A 20,994-nucleotide genomic window follows, 5' to 3' on the forward strand; every position below is an offset into this window, starting at 1 on the left:
AGAGTTTGTACATATAGAAGCAGTGGGAGAATATGGTGTTGTGTAGTCGTGTAGTATGTATTTAGCAGAAGCTTTTTAGTTAGGTTCAACTAATGGAAAGGGTGTGAATATTTTTGCCTAAGCAAATCCTGCCAAAGCTAACAAAGCATATCCTACAAAAATCATTTATTTAACATGTACTACCCTCAGCACTGCATGAATCAGAAGGTATGTGGATGAAAATCCTTACAAGCCAATTCTTCAAATGGTATGATTACAATATGGTATAGAAGCAATGTTGAGTCCAAAGTAAGATATTGCACTGGCTTTGTACCAATCATCCTAGCAGGTCATCAAGTCTTCCAGGAGTTCAGAGAAGAGAAAACTTACTTTCAATTTGGCCTGATTAGAAAAAAAAAAAAAATCATGGAAAGTTTGGGACTTGAAAATGACACATACCAGATCGTGCTGAGTTATTTTTCTACCTCTGGCTGGGTTTTTTTTTTGTTGTTGTTTGTTTGTTCGTTTAGTTTTCTAGCTTCTCCTTTTTCAGGTGCTTATTACATGTTGGAGTTCCTTAAGGTCTTTACTCTTTTCTTCTTCTTACTTTCTCCTGAAATAGGCTCGTCAAAGTCTATAGCTTCCATTAGCATCTGTACATTAATGACATCCCAATGTGCATCTGCAGATTAAGCCTCTCCTCAGACTTCTGGTGTACAACTGCCTCTACTTAGATGTCTCAACGGCACCTCAATGAAACAACTCCAAGACTGAATATGTGATATTTCCTCTTAAGTCTTATCCTCATTATCAATTTCTGGCTTAAAAATGATGCCACCATCCAATCAGATGCTCAAGTCAAAAACCATAGAATCATCCTTAATCCATCTCTCTTATTTATGCCCCGTATTCAATGTATCATAAGATTTTGTCCATTTTACCACTAAAGAAATTCTAGTCTTTATTCTTACTATCATGACCTTAGCCTACTGCGGTATCGTTTCAGGTGGTTTTCCTGTATAAATGGTGACACCCACTGTCAACAATTCTTTATTTATTTTCCATAATGAAACTAAAATAAGTTTGTGCTTTTCAAAATCCACTCTGAAGTGAAAGAAGCTAATCTGAAAAGGCTACATACTGAATGATTCCAATTATATGACATTCTGGAAAAGGACCTTGAAGACAATATAAAGTTCAGTTGTTGCCAACAGTTAGGGGAAAGGGAGGGGATGAATGAGCAGAGCACAGGGAGTATTTAGGTCAGTAAAACCATTCTGCATGATACTATAAAGGTGGATACCTGTCTTACACATTTGACAACACTCAGACATGTACAAGAGTAGACCATAACGTAGTAATGCAAACTATGAACTAGGATGATAACGGTGTGCCAGTTTTGGTTCATCAGTTGCAACAAATGTATCATTCTGGTACCAAATTTTGATAATGGGGAAGGCTGTGTATATGTAGTGGTAAGATGTATATGAGAATCTTACTTTCTTACTTGATATTGCTATGAATCTAAAACTACTTTAAAAAAAATAAAGTAGCTTATGCCTGTAATCCTAGCACTTTGGGAGGCCAAAACAGGTAGATTGCTTGCGCCTGGGAGTTTGAGACAAGTCTAGGGAACATGGCGAAACCCCATCTCTATAAAAAAAATAGTACAAAGAATTAGCCAGACATGGTGGTGTGCACCTGCAGAACCAGCTACTCAGGAGTCTGAGGTGGGAGGATCACCTGAGCCTGGGAGGTTGAGGCTGCAGTGATCTATGATCATGCTGGCACACTCCAGCCTGGGTGACAGAGTGAGATCTTGTCTCAAACAAGCAAACATACAAACAAACATAAAACCTCAATATTAAAACTATTCTGATTTTGCATTCCTTCTCAACTACTGAAAATGCTTTATAGCCTTCCCAGGGCTGCTAAAATGAGCTGGAGGTTCCTAGCACAATACCTATCCACCTGTGTAGCTCCATCTTCTCCATTCTCACTCTTTGTTCTCTGCTTTCTAGCCACACTGGTCTCTTTGAGGTATGAATGGTACCTGTGAAGTCCTTCCCCAGGGTTTTTGCCCCATCCCCGTCTCCTTGCCTAATAAATATCTACTCATCCTTCAGATCTGCTCATTGTTATTTCCTGAAGAAAAAGTTTTTGAGGTCCAGATCTTTCTGCCAAATTGGTTGCTTTTGCTGTATCTTTCATATATAAAAAAAAAATATTCCCCAGAGTCCTTATCACTTTTGTATTTATTTAGAGTAGATATTCATAATTATTTATTAATATCTGTCTCCACTACTAGACTGTAAGCATCTTGAAGCAATATGCTGACTATTTTTTATCACCCCTGAACCCAGTGAATGGTTGCAACACAGGAGGCATTTAGCAAATATTCATTGAATGAATGAATAGAAGAAAGAATAAGGACTGCCAGATGTGCTGTTGGTTAAAAGTTTGCTCAATGTTTTCTCTAGCTATTAGAGCTTTGGAGTCACTGAAATAACTATTAATCTTTCAGAAAAGAACATTTGAGTATGCATTATAAAAAGTCCTGTCACTATATATATATATATATATATATATATATATACACACACACACACATATATACATATAAAAAACTGAGCATCTGTATTTCATGTTGTTACTCAACTCTATGGGTTTTTGTGATTTCAGATAGGTACCAGCTTTGTGAATTTAAGGCGAGCAATATGAATATAGTTCTTCAACAGTGGGGATTATCTGATGTCAGGGCCTCTCTCCATATCCAGTCTCTTGCAAGTCCTGGAAAATCATCTCTGGATGGGTGGCCGCTAAAGGAATTTCATTGTTCACTAACAGATTCAGAAATAAAGTTATTATTTAGCCATAGGGCAGCCTTGGATTCCTCTGGAAGGTATGCTTATGGCAGCCAGCATTAAGACCCAATCGCCATGAGTCTGCCTGTTTGCAGAGGCTTGTTTACATGTGGTATCCACTACACATTTTCTCTGACTTCATTAATAAACAATTGAGACCAAGAAACCATTTCCTTACTTTCCGGGTAAGCTGAGCAATTTATCTTAATTACTGTCAACCTTTAGTGACTACCATGGGGATTCTAAGCATTCACTTCAGTAGTAATGATGTAAATTACTTACGAATTTTCAATAGGCAGTCATGGATTTTTGGCTTCTCTTCCATGTACTTTTTCCCCCAACTGAAATTATATGTGTTTGTATATTTATATCTGTATCTATATCTACATGTTGAATGTGTATATATATATATGGTAAATATGTATATTCTAAATGAATGCCTTTCCTTATTACAGTCAATCCTTTCTCATGGTACCGTGGCAGACTGTGCTGTTGTTGGCAAGGAAGATCCCTTAAAAGGTCATGTCCCCTTAGCACTCTGTGTATTGAGAAAAGGTGAGAGATCTTTGTTCTCTCTGATTGCTTGGGACCTGAATAATTAACTAAGGTTAATTCAGTGCTTACCATCTGAACTTTCTCTCTAGGTATAAATGCAACAGAGGAACAAGTTTTAGAAGAAATTGTGAAACATGTGAGACAGAGCATTGGCCCTGTGGCTGCTTTTCGAAATGCAGTGTTTGTCAAACAGCTACCCAAAACCAGATCTGGCAAGATCCCCCGATCAGCTTTATCTGCCATTGTCAATGGCAAGCCATACAAGGTAAATTATCAAAGATATTTAATCCTGGGTTCTACAATATTTTTCTTCATTTATTTGGCATCAGCAAAGCTCTTAAAAATGGTTCTCAAATATGAATTGCATCCCTAGAAAACACATAAGAGTACTATTTTTTAATGGTAAGGGAGAGATTATATAGCCATTCCTTCTGTAGGAATGAGGGTTTTGGAAAGAAACTTGATTCATTAAGAACACATGCTTTGATGATAAGAACCAATGTATAAAAAATTTTTTTTATTTATTTTCATTTAGAGATAGAGTCTTGCTTTATTGCGCAGGCTGTAGGGCAGTGGCACACTCATAGCTCACTACACCCTCAAAGTTCTGGTCTAAAGAGATCCTCTCACGTCAGCCTCGGGAGTAGTTGGGATTACAGGTGCATGAAACTGTGCCCGGCTAATTTTTTTTGTTTTGTATTTGTAGAGGTAGTATTCTCACTCTGTTGCCCAGGGTGGTCTTGAACTCCTGCTCAAGTGATTTGATTGTCTCAACCTCCCAAAGTGCTGGGATTACAGACCTGAGCCACTACTGCCCACCAAAATATTTTTTCTCTTAGTAATTGTCAGTTAAATTCAAATTGAGTTTTGGAAACTCAATCCTATTGAATTAAAAGGTACATTTTCCTTATTATAATAATTAATGTCAATTAGTGAATGAGAAAGCAAAATTATTGAGCCTGGCAGCAGTAGATGTTTAAAATGCTCTAATTGATAAATGCTAATTTTGTAATTGTTTTAGGAAATCTTAGGTCGATTCAATCATATGTTTTCTTTTAATTCATGTGTACATTATGGGTGAAAAGATATATCTATTTTTATCATTAAGATAATAAAAGGCAATGCAACTGTAAGGAGTAGTTACGTGAACACATGACAAAAAAGAAAAATTCTTTCTATAGAAATATATAGAAGATGACTCCAACTCTAGAGAAAATACCATCTAGGTCCAATAGTTTTGCTAACTGAACTGTTTATTCTTTTACTCTGGAAAGCTATAGATGAGTATTAATATATTAGGTTCAAAGTTCCCTGTTTTTAAACCTTCCATATGAATATTACAAGACAATGGGGAAAACCACATTGCATATAATTGTTTAATTATAGAAAGAGTAGAAGAAATTCAAGGAAGAGTATTCACCTGACCCTAATTTTTTTTTTCCAGATAACTTCTACAATCGAAGACCCCAGCATTTTTGGACATGTAGAAGAAATGCTGAAACAAGCATAATGAGTTTGTTTTATTCCTATTTTGAGTTGATTTAATTTCTTAATTGAAATTAAATTATTTGAGTTGTTTCTCAGAAATAAATATTTCAGTAGAAATTGCTGCAAACTGAAATGCGAATTGTAAAACTTGGCCTAAACAAATCTAATGAAAACTTGTGAAAGACCTGTGCCTTTTGTTTGATTTGACCCTGTTAGCATTGTTATTAGTTATCTATAACATGGCTCATTATATGTCATCTACTGCTTTAGGAAAAATGTATCTAGTGTATTATTTTTAAAATTGTACCTCCCTAGAAAAACACTTTAATTGAAAGCAACACTAATATAGAGCCACTTCCCCAAACCAAGAATCTGTAGTTTTGATTCATAGTCTAAAACTTGATTTGAAGTCAGAAAATTAAAATTTTTCTAGTAGAAATTTTAGAAATTTTCTAGTATTCTGTAGATGCTCACATTGTTTTAAATAAAATCGATGAAATGGGAAGTTTAGGTAATCATCTAGACAGATGAAATTATTATCTAGGTAAGAGGACTTTTCTTTCTATACATTTTCTGAGGGAAAGCAGAACACCAGGGTTATGGCTGTACCTTCAGGCCTTTTGTTTCTTAGGCAAGGAAAACCACATGTCTGACCTGGCATGGTGGTTCAGCTTGTAATCCCAGCACTTTGGGAGGCTGAGGCAGGCAGATCACTTGAGGTCAGCAGTTTGAGACCAGCCTGGCCAACATGGTGAAACCCTGTAACTACTGAAAATACAAAAATTAGCCAGGCATGGTGGCAGGAGGCTGAGGCAAGGAGAATCACCTGAACTCAAGAGGCGGAGGTTGCGGTGAGCCAAGTTCTACCACTGCACTCCAGCCTGGGTGACAGAGTGAAACTCCATCTCAAAACAACAACAACAACAACAATAACAACAAAAAACCACATGCCTGGCAGAGAATCAAGAGATAATTTAGTCCAGTCTCTCAATCTCTTCATGGAAATGAGGGCTCCTGGGAGCCCCTCCTCATGTCTCAGGTTCTTAGTTAACTGTGTACATCCAAACGATTCCAGATTCCTGTGGAAATAAGGAATCGATGTACAAATGGGGTAGGATGGCAAGGAAACTCTTAAGAAAGAAACATCAAGGTTTTTACATTAGGTTAAAGACTAAGAAGGTTTCTAGGCAGGTAGTGTAATGTCTAGATGATTTTGAAGTGAATGTAAGCCACTAGGTTTGAGGGACAAAGGACAGTAGAAAATGGTGAAGGCTGCAGATCACCTGCTCCACCTCAAGGAGCAGTGAACCCAGCAAAACACGGCCCAAAAAGGAGACAGGTCTCCTGCTGCAAGAGCCTCTGTTTTTTAAAGAGAAAACAAAGAATCCTGATTTTTCTGTGATATCTCTAATTTTAAAATAGTACGTCATTAAAAAATTGTAATGTCCAAAAGCATCTTTCCATTTAACTTCTAAAAATCTCTTAATTTTTAAAAAAATAATTGTAAAGTGAGTTTTTGTTAAGCTTGTAGGAATGGGCCAGTTAACTAGAGTAGACAGATGTAAGAAATTAAATATTTCATTTATTTAGGGATCTATATAACATCAGTTATCAAAGAATACATTTTAACCCAAAAGTATACCATGCTCATTGTATCTCTGATTGTTCTTCAAGTATTTCTCACTCTTTTAATCTATCAGGAACATTATCAAGAGCAGATTGTTGTAACATAATACTCTGGGTACATGAAATGTATGTGAGAGATAAATAGATAATAGAACGTTTATTGTTATAAAAATGACCTACAACTTATATAAAAAATTCTGAAAATCTTAACTTTTTTTGGACTGAAGGCTGCAAAATAAATGGCTTCTCAAAGTAAATTCCTATTACTTAGAAATTGCTTTCTTGATTGTTACACCTGAAAAATATATTCATCTACTTTTTCCTTTTAATTATGTTAGTAGCCTGAATTAAATCAGCTACATAGACAGTCTCTAATTTGAAGCTGTTGGGATCCTTCAATCACCTCTTTCATTGGTACATTTTATCCATTGTCATAACTGTGGTCTTCATTAATAACTCATTTTAATGTCTTAGAAGTAGAATGTGTTTCCTTATTTTTTTCAAATAAAAATCAGTTAATTTGAAATGGCAAATTATTTAGCTGAATGTGTATCATTGTTCATTTGCGAGGTTTAAACTCAGGCAGATCCAAGAATTATGTAAATGGCGCATCTTTGGTCCTCTTGCACATTTTTTTCTGGCAATCAAATCTGAAGGGACACCTTAGCAAGCAGACTTGGGTTATTTTCCAGTTGGATGGGAATGGAAAGCAGTGTTTGAGACTGGGGAAGTGGCTATTTCCTGTGTCTGACTGGTGAATTGCAAGGTCAAAGAATGCTGTTACTTTTATGTGATGAAAAAACAGAGGCAAGAAAGATACACTTGAATCATCAGACTGCTTAAAATTTGGGAGAAAAATATTATTCTATTTTACTACTAACCATAAATCACTTTTGCTAGATAGTACTTAAAATATTCTGAATTAAATGTATCTTTAAAAACAACAATATAATGTTACTAAAAAATGCAGCCATACTTAAACTTGCTAGAATAAATTCTGTGAGGTCTTCGTTTGGTATTTTCATAGGATTTCTTACTGTAAGTCATTGGAAAATGAAAATATAAAGTACTTTCAAAAGTTATAGTAAAGTATTTTCCAATTCATTGAATTACTTTGCTTGTCAAAATATATTAAACATATGTAAATGAGACCTCTCCTACGTTTAAAAACCAGTTTTGTTTATATAAAATTGTATTTGAAATGTCTTGAACATGAAAAATGTGAAAATTTATAATGTTGATGATCAAAAGATAACACGTTGAGATTCTGAGCTTAATCCATTAAATTGATTTTAGAATGTAGTAGAAGTTATCTTATAAATTAAATCATATTTTATGCTTTTTTGAGGGAAATAGCTGGATCTTTTGCATCACTGTATGTTTTTAGTGATTGAGTGGTATATAATAGTAGATACAAATCTAGTTATGGCATTATAATGTTGTAGTTCCTATATTCTATTTCATTTCTGTGAATCAAGATGCCCATGTTTAGATGAGCTTAGAAAGCTCTTTCTCATTGTTCCTATTCAGGCCACATTTTTTAGAAAAATTTAAGATCACTCCCATAAGCAAGTTTAGATCTCCCTCTTGTGGGCAGACTCAATTTTGAAGCTAAATATTTGAGTCACCCAAAGAACACATTTCCTGATAGCTTAAGTAAATTGTCGAGCCTTATGTGACTAGAAAACAAAGCTTAAACAGAGAACTGGAAGTATTTTGTTTTTTTATTGACAATGGAAAGGGTTTCTGTTACCATTACCTTTTGACTGCATCTGTTAAATAAAAATAGACATCAAAACAAATGTAATGTACGTGCAAACATAGCAAATTAAAATACAGAAAAGAAATTACTAATGACAGATCTTGCGCTTAATAAGATCAAGCAGCAGAAAATCAGCAGTTAGATAAATGGTATTATTAAATAGGCTTTACTTTGAATCTCCCATATAAACAAAGAATAAACAACAGTAACACCACCAAATAAAGCCACAGGGAAGAGATTACTCTTCTATACTTTTATACACTATATATGTTAATCATTCTGTCTTTCATTATTTCCTCTGATAAAACTGACTTCAGGGAAGTCACAACAAGGCCATCTCGGCTAAAAGCTTATAACATTAGACATGAGTCTGGCTAATGCCCAGTTACATTGACAAAAGGGAAAGGTATCTTGGGTTTTGTTTTCTCTAGTGGAAATGAGCCTCAGACTCCGCAGTGGTTGACATTTGCTGTCCAGTACTGGCTGGCAGTTCAAGATATTTGAATGAACATGTGGTTCTTAGTAAAGAAGTTTTTTGTTTTTTGTTTTTTGTTTTTTTTCTTGGTCCACAGGTAACAAGAGAAGATTATGGTTTTTTAATATAAATTTTTAAATAATTGCTTTTGACTCTTGTAAACAGCTTGGCTTTGTATTGTATTGAAAAGGAGATCAAGCCATCACAGTGCTATTTCTAAAGATATAGGACATCCCTGATTGCCTTTAAAGCTCTATTTTTGGCTCCGGTTCCAGGTTAAATCATTCTTTTTCACATGATCAGAGGCAGGTTGTTCAGCTTTAAGTATTGACAGACTTGAAGGAGAAACATGTTGAAGCATGAAACATGCTTCAAGGAAACATATTGATTTGACTATTAACAATTCAAAAACCGTAAAAATGGTGGAATGGTAAAATACAAACAGTACTTGGAATTGTCAAATGTTTGCACTCGAGACTCCATGAACCATATATTTTATTTTTTAAAAAATCATATTTATATCCATTTACATAAGACTTACACATTTAAAAACAAATGCACAGTAATACATAAATGCCTAGTATATTACAATAAAACATGAAAAACAACTGGCTTCATTTCATAAAAGCATCTGTTGTACAGAGTTTATGATGTAGATGATGTTTATTATTCAAATGACTTAAGCATTTTATTACAATTGTAGTAAACTAATCAAATGTAATATCTGACTCCCCCCAAAAATCACATTTTTCAGCTTTAATAAGTCATGACGTCATTATTTCCTTAGAATTCAGTTTTCACAAAGGTTTTCACTGCTTGTCTTCTTAGATGGTAGTGCACTTTAGGTAGAGTAGACTGAAAAGACGCCATCTAAAATATACAACGGACAGCATTAGTTCACTGAAAAGTCCCAGACTGGGAAATTTCATTCTACTTCTCTGTGGTGTACCTCCATGCAGCCTGCTTACTCCTGTCCTAAAAGATTATGGGAAGGAAATCATCTAGGATGTAGCCAACAGCCATATGTAATTAACATTTGCTCTTCTTCAATTTGGTGCAGGGGAGCTTAACAAATAATAGAATTTGCTTAGATTTGTGTAAAGTATGGCAGTAATGTAAACAAAGGTAGTTATGCAAGATGTTAGCATGCCTTCTGAAAAATTTACAACTTGCTAATTAATAAATTGGGTTGAATTGACCTATTTCATAATATAGATTTATATTCTAGTTCATATATTTTAGAGTTCTTAAAAAATACCTTTATTTGTTACAAAAACATAATGATAATACGTCACCTATTTTAAACGGTTTGTGTCAGTAGTATGGCATTGCTGATTCTTTTCAGCCACAATGTACTTAGAAAAAGCTCACAATTACTATTACTGACACGAAAGAAACAGCAAGCAGTATGCTCTGGATTATTTTAATAACAAAAGTATTATTGTTTCATCAAAACAAAAAATGGTTATCCTAGATTGAATTATTATAAATGACTACTGTTATCCCAAATAATGGTAAAAACTAGGAAATATGAACTAGAATGCCATGCACGAAAAACAGATTGCAAATAGTTAGAGGAACTCTACCCATCAGTTAAGAGCTAAGAAGCAAGCACTATTGAACATATTAAATAGTCATTTGTACATTAGTGAAGTGTTCATTTCCTGAAGAAATTATAATGCTATGTGTAGAATCTATTATAAACAGTTTTTTAGGAGACCTCTTATTCAGACAAATTATTATACATTTTAAATCACGCCTAATTAGATGCCAAATTATATACCATAATTAAAATTTTAATGTAAGGGTTCTACATTCTGAAATCAAATCTCTTATCGGGATGCTTTTCGTTTTCTCATTTCAAATAGTGATCCAAATAAAGCAGCATATCTGCTCCCATCTTAAGCCCAAAAGACCAACAGTAAATTGTGTGGCGTTTTTAGTTCAAGGCAATGGAAAACAGCACAAAGCAAGCTATTCCGCTGTCTATAACTGGTTTCTCTTATCCCTGTGCACACTTATTGTTCTAAATATCGCCTTAAAAAGTGTTTTTCCAAAATATTAATTCATCAAAAGTGGTTAAATATTTTGGTAAAGCATAGTTTTAGGTTGAAAAAGCTTATGAACATTTGACATTTATAAATCTAGGAAACCACGGTTTTACTATTAAGACTGTTTTTCAATAAAACCTCATTTTTATACGGATTTTAAAGTAGCTTTCATTAATTAGTATTTCCTTAAAATCAAACAACTGGTATTTATGCTTACATAGGAAGGTTTTGTGCTGGTCCTGTCCTCCACTCTTATAAAGTAACTATTTTGTTCCTGTAAGTCTCAAATACTTAAAATTTATATTTGTTTTTAGCAACTGTAAATCAGATTGATAAGAAACAATGTAATCAAGGTTTAATTTTTTTGCAGTTTCTACTATTTATTTATTTATTTATTTATTTATTTATTTATTTAGAGACGGAGTCTCGCTCTGTCACCCAAGCTTGAGTGCAGTGGCATGATCTCCGCTCACTGCAACTTCTGTCTCCCAGGTTCAAGTGACTCTCTTGCCTCAGCCTCCCAAGTATCTGGGATTATGGGAGTGCACCACAATGCCTGGCTACTTTTTGTATTTTTAGTAGAGACGAAGTTTCACCACATTGGCCAGGCTGGTCTCTAACTCCTGACCTGAAGTGATCCACCTGCCTCGGCAAGTTTCTACTTTTTAATATGAAACCATCTCTAAATCATTTTCCTGTCTGTTACTATTTGACTCTGTGAACTTGCTTAAATCCCTATCTGCTTACCTTGGCTTCCTTATATAAAATACACACTTAAAAATATAGGATTTTTTTTTTTTTTTTTTTTTTTTTTTTTTTTTTTTTGAGACTGGAGTCTCGCTCTGTCGCCCAGGCTGGAGTGCAGTGGCCTGGATCTCAGCTCACTGCAAGCTCCGCTTCCCGGGTTTCCAGCGATTCTCCTGCCTCAGCCTCCCGAGTAGCTGGGACTACAGGCGCCCGCCACCTCACCCGGCTAGTTTTTGTATTTCTTAGTAGAGACGGGGTTTCACTGTGTTAGCCAGGATGGTCTCGATCTCCTGACCTCGTGATCCGCCCGTCTCGGCCTCCCAAAGTGCTGGGATTACAGGCTTGAGCCACCGCGCCTGGCCAAATATAGGATTTTTTAAAGTTTTGAATTATTATCAATAAAATGTTAAGTGAATCAATAGGAAATGGTACTAAAAAGTAGAAAACAGTGTAGTGGCAACCCATCGATGTGTAATAATAGAGTGATAGGCCTCCAACAGGCAGATCTTAAACCATAGCAGACAGATGGTGATAGGGAATACTAGACTAAGTGTTACAGTACAAAGATTTCTTTTTTCCCTGAAGCAATTCAAAAGGCTTATCTCACTTCTGTACTGCTAGGGCATACCAAAGAATATAGTGTATATTTATTAGTCTATGTAGGTTCCATTTTTTTGTCTTTTTTTTTTTTTTTTTTTTTTTTGTCAGCCAAAGGGAAACTACTCACAGCAGGTCAGTGCTGCCTCCTTTGAGTGGCTTGTCAACATGAGTATGTGCGAACAGTGGAGTTGTCTAACCTCTGCAGTCTTGATGAAGCAACTGCAAATGGAGAAAAGGGCTTTAGAGGGACTTGGATGATTGAGTACAAGATTTCAGATGAGAAAGATTTATTTTCCCTGCATACGGGGATTCTGAACATATTAGTAGACCTTCTTTCTCTCAGATATAAGCCACTCACATTCCTCTTCTCTAGATCAAGTTCCTAATGAAAATTTATCCCAGTGTAATTGACCTGAGCTTTCGAGTTGTTATGTATTCCTCCTTAGATGAACTCTGTAACAAGAGCAGCTCCCCAGGCTGCTTCTGTTTTTGATATAGAGATTGCTCTTAGAGAACTCATTATAGTGGATTTTTTTCCGCTCCAAGTATTGAAGAACTTCTACACTAATTGTAATGATGTTAAATTCCTCATGAATTTCGCTGACAGGTTCCACCATATTAACAAGTTGTAAGAAATGTAGATCAAGATCACGGTTTATGCTGGAATAAATTTGAGTTATAATAACTATGACCTTGGAAAGAAATAGTGATGCTAGGTGATTATCTTAACAAATAGAGTGGGACTATTTTTCTTTAATGCCTTCCAAACAGAAATAATTTTGTGACTACTATTTCAAAGTTGTCTCTCCTCTGGAATGACTGTTTTCTTTTGTAAATTGGATAGGTTAAGTCTAATGTCCACAGAAGGAAATAGTAATTGGGAAATTACTGTGTTTTGTGTTTCTTTAATTCTCTTCTCATGTTCGTGCTTGTTTATTTAAGGGCTTCTGCTTTGGTCAGAGGGAAAAAATATCTGATGAGTCTGAATTTCTAAGATGACATATAAAACTCGCAATATTTCAACATGTAGGGGGACAGTGGAGTTAATTTCCATTTACTATGAATCTTTAGTCCAAGTCCAACCTCTAACTTAAACAAATTGTTAATTTTGGGAATAGACTAAAGAAACACAAATCATGCAGATGTTTATTGTTCCTCCTAGAGGTGGACATTAGCCAAATTATTCTTTTTAGAATGTTATAAATTATTTTGAAAATGTGAACAAAGTGCCATGAGTTCATGCAATAGCAGTGTAAAAAGGAGTCTGGTTTGTGATGAGAGCAAAGTAAATTTCAAGCAGAGCAAACCAACTCAAGAAAATAGTTCCAGAAAGCAAGGTCAGAGAATTATACAAGCTTTGGCTAAACAAGCGTTTTGCTTTATAAGCAGCAACACAAAACTACTGTACCATCTGTTGTCATTTTTCTTGACTGCCCAGATGTTGTGGTTAACCTAAATCCCGCTGGTAATGTTTCTGAGGACCCAGGCATCATGCTGATTCCATGTACTTCCCGAGGAGGAAACTGCCTTCTCCAGGTTGATCCACGTCTGAAGTTCTTGTCATCACTCTGCCAGTACAGTTATAATGTGATGTTATGAAAACAAGTAAACTAGTCCATGTGCTTAAAGCAGTGTGCTTAGAAACATGTAACATAGATTATTTACATTTAGTCTGTCAAGTATACATATGGAATCATGCTTTATCAAGACAGTTCTATGATTCCAAAACAAGACTATAGGAGATTTGATATATAAATTTTTAAATAAAACTTTTCATACAATTTCAGATTTAAGGTCGACATCTATACAGTAAATATCTTTGAAAGCCTAAAATAAGTCACCAATGTTTTCCAAAATAAATATTGGATATACATTGTTCTACTTTATGCCTACTGGTTTTATGGAATGAGACAATATACTTAATTGAATCAGTTGTTGAGTAGACTACATTTAACTCAGACACTTGAATGAAATGACTTTTATGTACACAAATACAATGTAGGTATTTATTTCAGGGAAATCTATATTTCAGATGACATGGCTAATAGGAGATACTGTAGCCTATTATAACTGTACAAGAAACTCTAAATATGTGATTTGTGAAGTTTTAGGTGACACAGAATTAATTTGCAATTTGTTGAAAAATCTGTATAGCCTGGATACCATCCTTTCAATAAGTACATGTGGTCCTTGGGTGCCACTGAAAGCATAATGTTACCCTGGTTACATTTTAATAATGTGTATTTTAATATACACAGACGCAGAGAGTCACATCTCATTTAATTGACCCAATAGACTTTTTTCCTAGTTCATTACTATCAGGAAGCAACATTATACCCCACATAGGCTAGTGTCTCTACTTGGACAGATCCTAGGGTGAATCCACATTTTAGAATGTAGCACAGCAATTACATTTTAATTCTGGTTGCTGATTGTGTTAGGCCTTAATGAAATAATCTCTTCTCCCTGTGTGTATACACAAAGTACTTTTACAGACACAATTATTTTCCTCCAAATTGGCAAGTAGCAATATATAATTCAGCAGTTAATGAATATTATGTGTCTAATTCTGAGGAAAATATGAATCATTCTACATAGGTCTTGTCTTCTCATCTCACTGTTTCTTACCTAGGGAAGGACTATCTATTCCATGAAGTTATAGCCAAGTATATGTTGTGTATCCTAATATCTCATTTGATTTCATTCTGGCATTTGGAATAATAGGTCTATAGTCACTCAACATAGTAATTTGTGCTATGTTATAGTGAATAACTCTATAAGGTAGTCTTTGTAGACTGCTATATTAGTTAAGGGACATGTAAAGTCAATCAGGGAAAACTAAAATCATTTTTATATAATAACATATCCACTGTTTCAATCCTTATCATTAAAACCTACATTTTGTTTCAGTGTGGTAGCCATTTTGCACATTAAGAGATGTCTGCTACTCTTCTCAACTGCTGTATTTTTCATAGTCCTAGACCTCCAAATGTGTGTAAATGTAGAAAACAAACAGAATTTCACAGTTGCAACCTCTATGACTTCTTGATTCTTGGAGAAGGTTTACATTAAGCATAAATAGTCTTCAGTTTTATAAAACACTATGTTACACTGTAGAGCTACACAACTCCTTACAGTGTTGTAGCTAGGGGCTTAAAAATAAGTCAGTTTTGGCCAGGCGTGGTGACTCATGCCTATAATCCTAGCAGTTTGGGAGGCCAAGGTGGGAAGATAACCTGAGGTCAGGAGTTCGAGACCAGCCTGACCAACATGGAGAAACCCTGTCTCCACTGAAAATACAAAATTAGATGGGCGTGGTGGTGCGTGTCTGTAATCCCAGCAACTTGTAAGGCTGAGGTGGGAGAATCGCTGGAACCCAGGAGACAGAGGTTGCGGTGAGCCGAGATCACACCACTACATGCCAGCCTGGGCAACAAGAGCGAAACTCCGTCAAACAAACAAACAAACAAACAAACACAGTTTTTATTTTATTCTATTTATTCATTTAGACGGAGTCTTGCTCAGTTGCCCAGGCTGGAGTGCAGTGGCGTGATCTCGTCTCACTGCAAGCTCCGCCTCCCAGGTTCACGCCATTCTCCTGCCTCAGCCTCCAGAGCAGCTGGGACTACAAGAGCCCGCCACCACGCCCGGCTAATTTTTTATATTTTTAGTAGAGACAGGGTTTCACCGTGTTAGCCAGGATGGTCTCGATCTCCTGACCTCGTGATCCACTTGCCTCGGCCTTCCAAAGTGCTGGGATTACAGGTGTGAGCCACCGCGCCCGGCCAAAGAAAAAAAGCCAGTTTTTAGAGTTGAGGGCTTGAATTATGATTCCTGACTTCTGTTCTTTCAACATATTGTTCATGCAGAAAGTTAATAGAACTATAAACAACAATGTCATGGGGAAACGTTTTCATGAGATAGGGTTAATTATTTTAATTGGAGTCAAAGTCTGTATAAGCTTGTTGACACCTCTCAAATTATTTCAGTGGAATCTGAATGTGATCAGCAAAACCTCAGAAATAAGTCAATTACTGTTCTAAGAAAGTTGATTATTTTTGCTCACACTAAAATAAATAAATAAATACATACATACATACATAAATAAATAAATAAAATTGAACAAAAGAGACTAGAGGGTTTAAATGACAAAATTATATTTTGTGCTTTTAAAAATCAGAAGCAGCAGCAGCATAGTTTAAAGACAAAGAGTCGCATCTCATTTAATTGGCTCCATAGACTTTTCTTCTAGTTCATTACTATCAAGAAGCTACCCCACACCTGGACAGCTCCTAAGAGAACGTAGCAATATGACAAGTCTTCAATAATTTTTTATTAGAAATTTTTGCAACTTTTAAGAAAGAGTAATTGCATTTTAAGGTATATAAGTTTATAAGACTACCTTTTTGAATCAATAATTTCTAGTAAGGATTAAAAAGACTGTCATGCAACTTAAAAGACCAGGCTTTTAAAAATATTAATCATTATTCTGATTGAATAAGAGCATGAATTTAGCAGAAGTTAGCTGAGTTAGATAAGACTGTAGAACTTATCTCTTTATAAATCCCCACCATAAGGATAGAGTGGATTTTATAATACCAAGATTATCTGTCCTGCCTATTTGAATATAGAATGACTGGTCCGTATTTGGATTTGCTGAGCTCTTCACAAAATAATTTTAATCAGCTTGTCTTTGTGGCAAGAAACACTTGTACTTTGCAACACAGAATTATGCATCTCTTTATTTTCTATTTCATGCTCAGGTTTCCTTCCCACTTCTTCCAGAAAGACCCTGTAGAAAAACTCAGAAAGACTATTAAAATGTCTACAGTCCACAGCATTTGCTGATGTCCCTTGTATTCATTCATCTTGGGAGGCTCCTTACATGTTTATTATTTTCCAAATAATTTAATATGAATGTATTATATAGTGATTCTTATACTCAATAGAGCTTTCAAATTCTATGACTGCTAAAATGTTATTTATCTGTTTTGAAGGAAAACTCAGCATTGATATACAAAATAATATAAAGCTTCCCATTTATTGAAGCAAGTTTTATCCTCGTTTTAATTTTTTAAAATTTCCTGGCAAGATATACTGATATTTGAGAAATAAATGCACTCTTTATTAAAAAGCTGAATATATCAACATTAGTGTTTTCATTTTTTTCTAATTGTTTTAAAAAATGTTGCCCAACATTTTGCAGTGACAACTCATAAAAATGTTTTGTAAATTACTGTTCAGTATCTCTAACTGCTGAAATGATAATATTTATGAATTAATATAGCTCTTTCCAAAATTAAGTAATAAGATTGAATATTTAACAACAAACCTGAAGAAAATTCTTGATTCTAACCATAGAACAGTCATTTGATTAATTTCTAGCCACTATTCAGTAAAAACAAAGATGGTCTATCATTTTTCTTTTACTCTCTCAGTCTCTTTTGAATAACAGGTAGACTTACTTCATCCAGTCGCCTTTCAGTTCCCAGGGCCAAGAGGTTATTGTATTCCCTTTCAAGAATCTGCCTTGCCTGTTGATGTCAAATTACAGTTACCATCACTGAAATCGCATTTTATTTTAAAAATCATGTAGCTCATATTTATCTGAGAATGTATTATAAAACATACTTTATTTATGGGTTTTAAAGTTCTTAGTCCTCCATGTCTATTATTAGCCATTGTAAATTTTAACTACAAAAAATATATATACTTTTTTTTTTTTTTTTTTTTTTTTGTCTGTGAACAGTAGAGAGACAGCTTTGCATAAATGTCTGAGGTCAAGAGGCTTTGGTCTCACTTCGTTACTTTATTTCAATTGAGTATTTTGTTTAATCTCTGAAATATGTAAAAACAAAATAAAAAGTGAAATTGGACTGCCAAATTTTTATCAAACCTATGCAGGTAGTTCTCAAACCTGGCCAACGATTATCATTTGAGGAAAGTTTTGATAATAAAGTTTCCAATGCCCTATCTCTTGATAACTGATGTCTTAGGACTATGACATGGGTTGCAGGTTTTATTTTTTATTCATAAGGAACTATACTGATTTAAATTATTATCCAGTTTTGGGAATCACTGGCATATCCAATGCTAACTGTCTGTATAATTCATACATGTAAATAGAAATGACTGCTAAGTTTTTTTTCTAAAAGTTTAGATTATCATTAGATAAACCAGAACACATCGACACTACAGCAAAAAGCGAATTACCTGGGTGTTCTGTGTTGGAATCTGTAATAATAAAGCTAAGCTGCTGTAGTCAAAGTTTTCATCCAGGGCTATAAGTGAGCCATGCACACCGCTCTCAAGTATATTATTTGCATATTCTCGAAGTCCAATTGCTTGTATCCAGCGAATAACTCGGTCATTGCTCCACACCAACACGTCTAGGAAAAGAGATGCATCATTTTAGGATGCAGTATTTTGCATAGTAGAACCACTGGCTGAAATGAGCCATAGGTATCTGGCCAGGTCACATTTATGCTGATTTATTCACACTCTAATGCATCTGGCTCCCTTCATTTGCTTGTAATTACTGTTTTAATAATTAACGTTTTCGAGTCTCTATTTAAAAAGTTGTTCTTTTTCAGAGTGTTTGTTATACCTAAAATGACAGCACTTCAGTCGCATAGAACAAGGTGTGTGTGTTTTTCTTGTTTTCATACTAGAGCCCTAGGGGTCTGTCTGAAGTTCAATATTTTTACCACCAGATGGAGACATTTCTTATTTATGTCTTGATACACGCCTCTTCAGTAAACAGCAGATGAGATTGTAATACTGTCTTTCATCAGAAGTGTTTATTAACCACTACCTAAACATGGGCATATAGAATAGAAATTTTTTTTTTCACCTGAAGTAATATATAAGAACAGAACAGTAAAATAATATAGGGCATCAACAGATGGATACTTACTTTACTATTATATTTCAATGCATTTTTCCCAATCACATGCTAATGCAAAATTCAAGCATTCAGTCAAATGTCAAAAATTGCTTCCACTCTATTGAAAGTAATATTCTATTGAGGAACAAAATCCTTTGATTTGTATTTTCTAATAATAGAACTTCTAGAGAAAAATGTCATGTTTCTTTTTTTTAGATAAAAACATCAAATTATGTTTTGTCATTTATTTTCTTCAATATCTTCCCATTAAAAATTGGCAGAATGCTACATAAAAACCAGTAAAATAGGACTAAAATCATCCGTAGAAAAGAAAGAATTTTAAGAAACTTAAAGGGATATGAGAAAAAAATTAAATCATTTTTACTACCCATAGAAGGGGAAAGGAAACTATAATTACTATTTAAGTAAAAGTAAGGTTCCTGTCTGATTTTTTCTTTCTAATGAAGTGTATAACTTTTTCAGAAAAAGTATAAAAATCTTTCAGGAAATATTCTTCAACTTTTAACTGTCTTAATAACTGTTTCAATAAACCTTTGAAAAGCACGTTTTAAATATGTTTTGATGAGTCTTTGAAAAGCCTTATTTATCCTATTTTATTCATTTATAACCAATTTAGGTGTTCTTGTGTATAACTTTGAAGCAATACAGTGATAGCACAGACCCACAGAAGTTCCCTCATGCACCTTCTCAGGCATCATTCTCACTTAACAGTAACCAATATTCTGACTACTTTCATTACCAAATCGCCTTGCGTGATTTAACTTTTTTTTAGCTTTTCATACATAAAATCATACAATATGTACTTTTTTGTCTGCCTTTCATTCAATATGGAATTTATCTATGCTTTAGCAAATAGCAGTGGTGTGTTCATGATCATTGCTATCTAGCATTCCATTGCTTGATTATGCCGCAATGTATCCATTCTACTGTAGATGGACATGTGAGTAGATTCCATTTTGGGTTATTAAGAATAGTGTTGTTTGAGGGGGAAAGGATGGGGAATGGCAAGGGATAAAAAACAACACATTGGGTACACGGTACACTGCTTGGGTGATGAGTGGACAAAAATGTCAGAAAAATCACCACTAACCAAATCACCATATAACCAAATCACCATATAACCAAATCACCATATAACCAAATCACCATATAACCAAATCACCATATAACCAAATCACCATATAACCAAACAGCACCTGTTCCCCAAAAAACTATTGAAATAAAAAAAAATAAATAGTGCTGCTTTGAATGTTGTTATACATGTATTTTGTATATTTACATGTTGCAGTAGAATAAATAACAAGGAATAGAATTGTTATATGTTTACTTGTTAGCAGATATTGCTAAGCAAATTCCACTTTCACAATTTAAACTCACATTATTAATGTCTGAACATCTTCATCTTTACCAATGCTTTGTGTTTCCCATTTTTGTTTTTGTCTTGCTTAATTTTCAGCCATTATGGTAGGTGTGTGGTATTATGCACTGAATTGTGTTCCCCCAAATTCATGTAGAAGCCCTAACTTCCAGCACCTAAGAACGTAACTTTACTTGGATATCAGGTCTTTATAGAAATGATCAATTAAAATGAGTCAATAGAGTTGGCCCAAATTCAATAAGACTGTTATCTTTCTTAAATGGCAAAATTTGGAAATAGACATGCACACATGGAGAGCACTATATGATGATGAAGGCAAGGATCATGGTGATGTGCCTACACGTCAAAGAACATCAAAGATTGCCAGCAAATCACCCGAAGCCAGGGGAGAAGCAAATAACAGATTCTTCTCAGTAGGAACTGACTCTGCTAACACCTTGGTCTGGAACTTCTAGTCTCTAGAACTGTGAGACAACAAATTTCTGTTGTTTAAGACACACAATCTGTGGAACTCTGATACAGCAGCCCCGACAAACTAATATGTGGGGTGTCTCATTGTAGT

At 34.7% G+C, this 20,994-nt stretch overlaps 2 protein-coding genes across 10 annotated transcripts in view; one reads left to right on the forward strand and one right to left on the reverse strand.

Moving 5' to 3' along the window:
* ACSS3 (acyl-CoA synthetase short chain family member 3) overlaps positions 1-6,769 on the forward strand; it is a 174,444-nt gene extending 167,675 nt beyond the window's left edge. Inside the window, exons 14-16 of the mRNA XM_010383668.2 lie at positions 3,299-3,398; positions 3,488-3,663; positions 4,843-6,769. Of these exons, the coding sequence (XP_010381970.1) occupies positions 3,299-3,398; positions 3,488-3,663; positions 4,843-4,908 (342 nt within the window). The 3' untranslated portion in view covers positions 4,909-6,769. The remainder of the gene's footprint in view (positions 1-3,298; positions 3,399-3,487; positions 3,664-4,842) is intronic.
* A 1,449-nt stretch (positions 6,770-8,218) lies between these two features.
* The window catches only part of PPFIA2 (PTPRF interacting protein alpha 2), a 516,520-nt gene continuing 503,744 nt past the window's right edge, over positions 8,219-20,994 (reverse strand). For 6 of the 9 annotated variants that reach the window (XM_010383657.2, XM_010383658.2, XM_010383665.2 and 3 more), the window contains 5 exons: positions 18,361-18,536; positions 17,613-17,681; positions 13,556-13,715; positions 12,275-12,366; positions 8,219-9,619 (listed from right to left, as the gene is read on the reverse strand). In XM_010383657.2, the coding sequence (XP_010381959.1) occupies positions 12,308-12,366; positions 13,556-13,715; positions 17,613-17,681; positions 18,361-18,536 (464 nt within the window). In that variant the 3' untranslated portion in view covers positions 8,219-9,619; positions 12,275-12,307. The remainder of the gene's footprint in view (positions 9,620-12,274; positions 12,367-13,555; positions 13,716-17,612; positions 17,682-18,360; positions 18,537-20,994) is intronic. The other 3 variants (XM_010383659.2, XM_010383660.2, XM_010383666.2) reach the window with 1 other exon arrangement.

The sequence above is a fragment of the Rhinopithecus roxellana genome, chromosome 10, assembly GCF_007565055.1.
Source record: "Rhinopithecus roxellana isolate Shanxi Qingling chromosome 10, ASM756505v1, whole genome shotgun sequence".
Taxonomy (NCBI): domain Eukaryota; kingdom Metazoa; phylum Chordata; class Mammalia; order Primates; family Cercopithecidae; genus Rhinopithecus; species Rhinopithecus roxellana.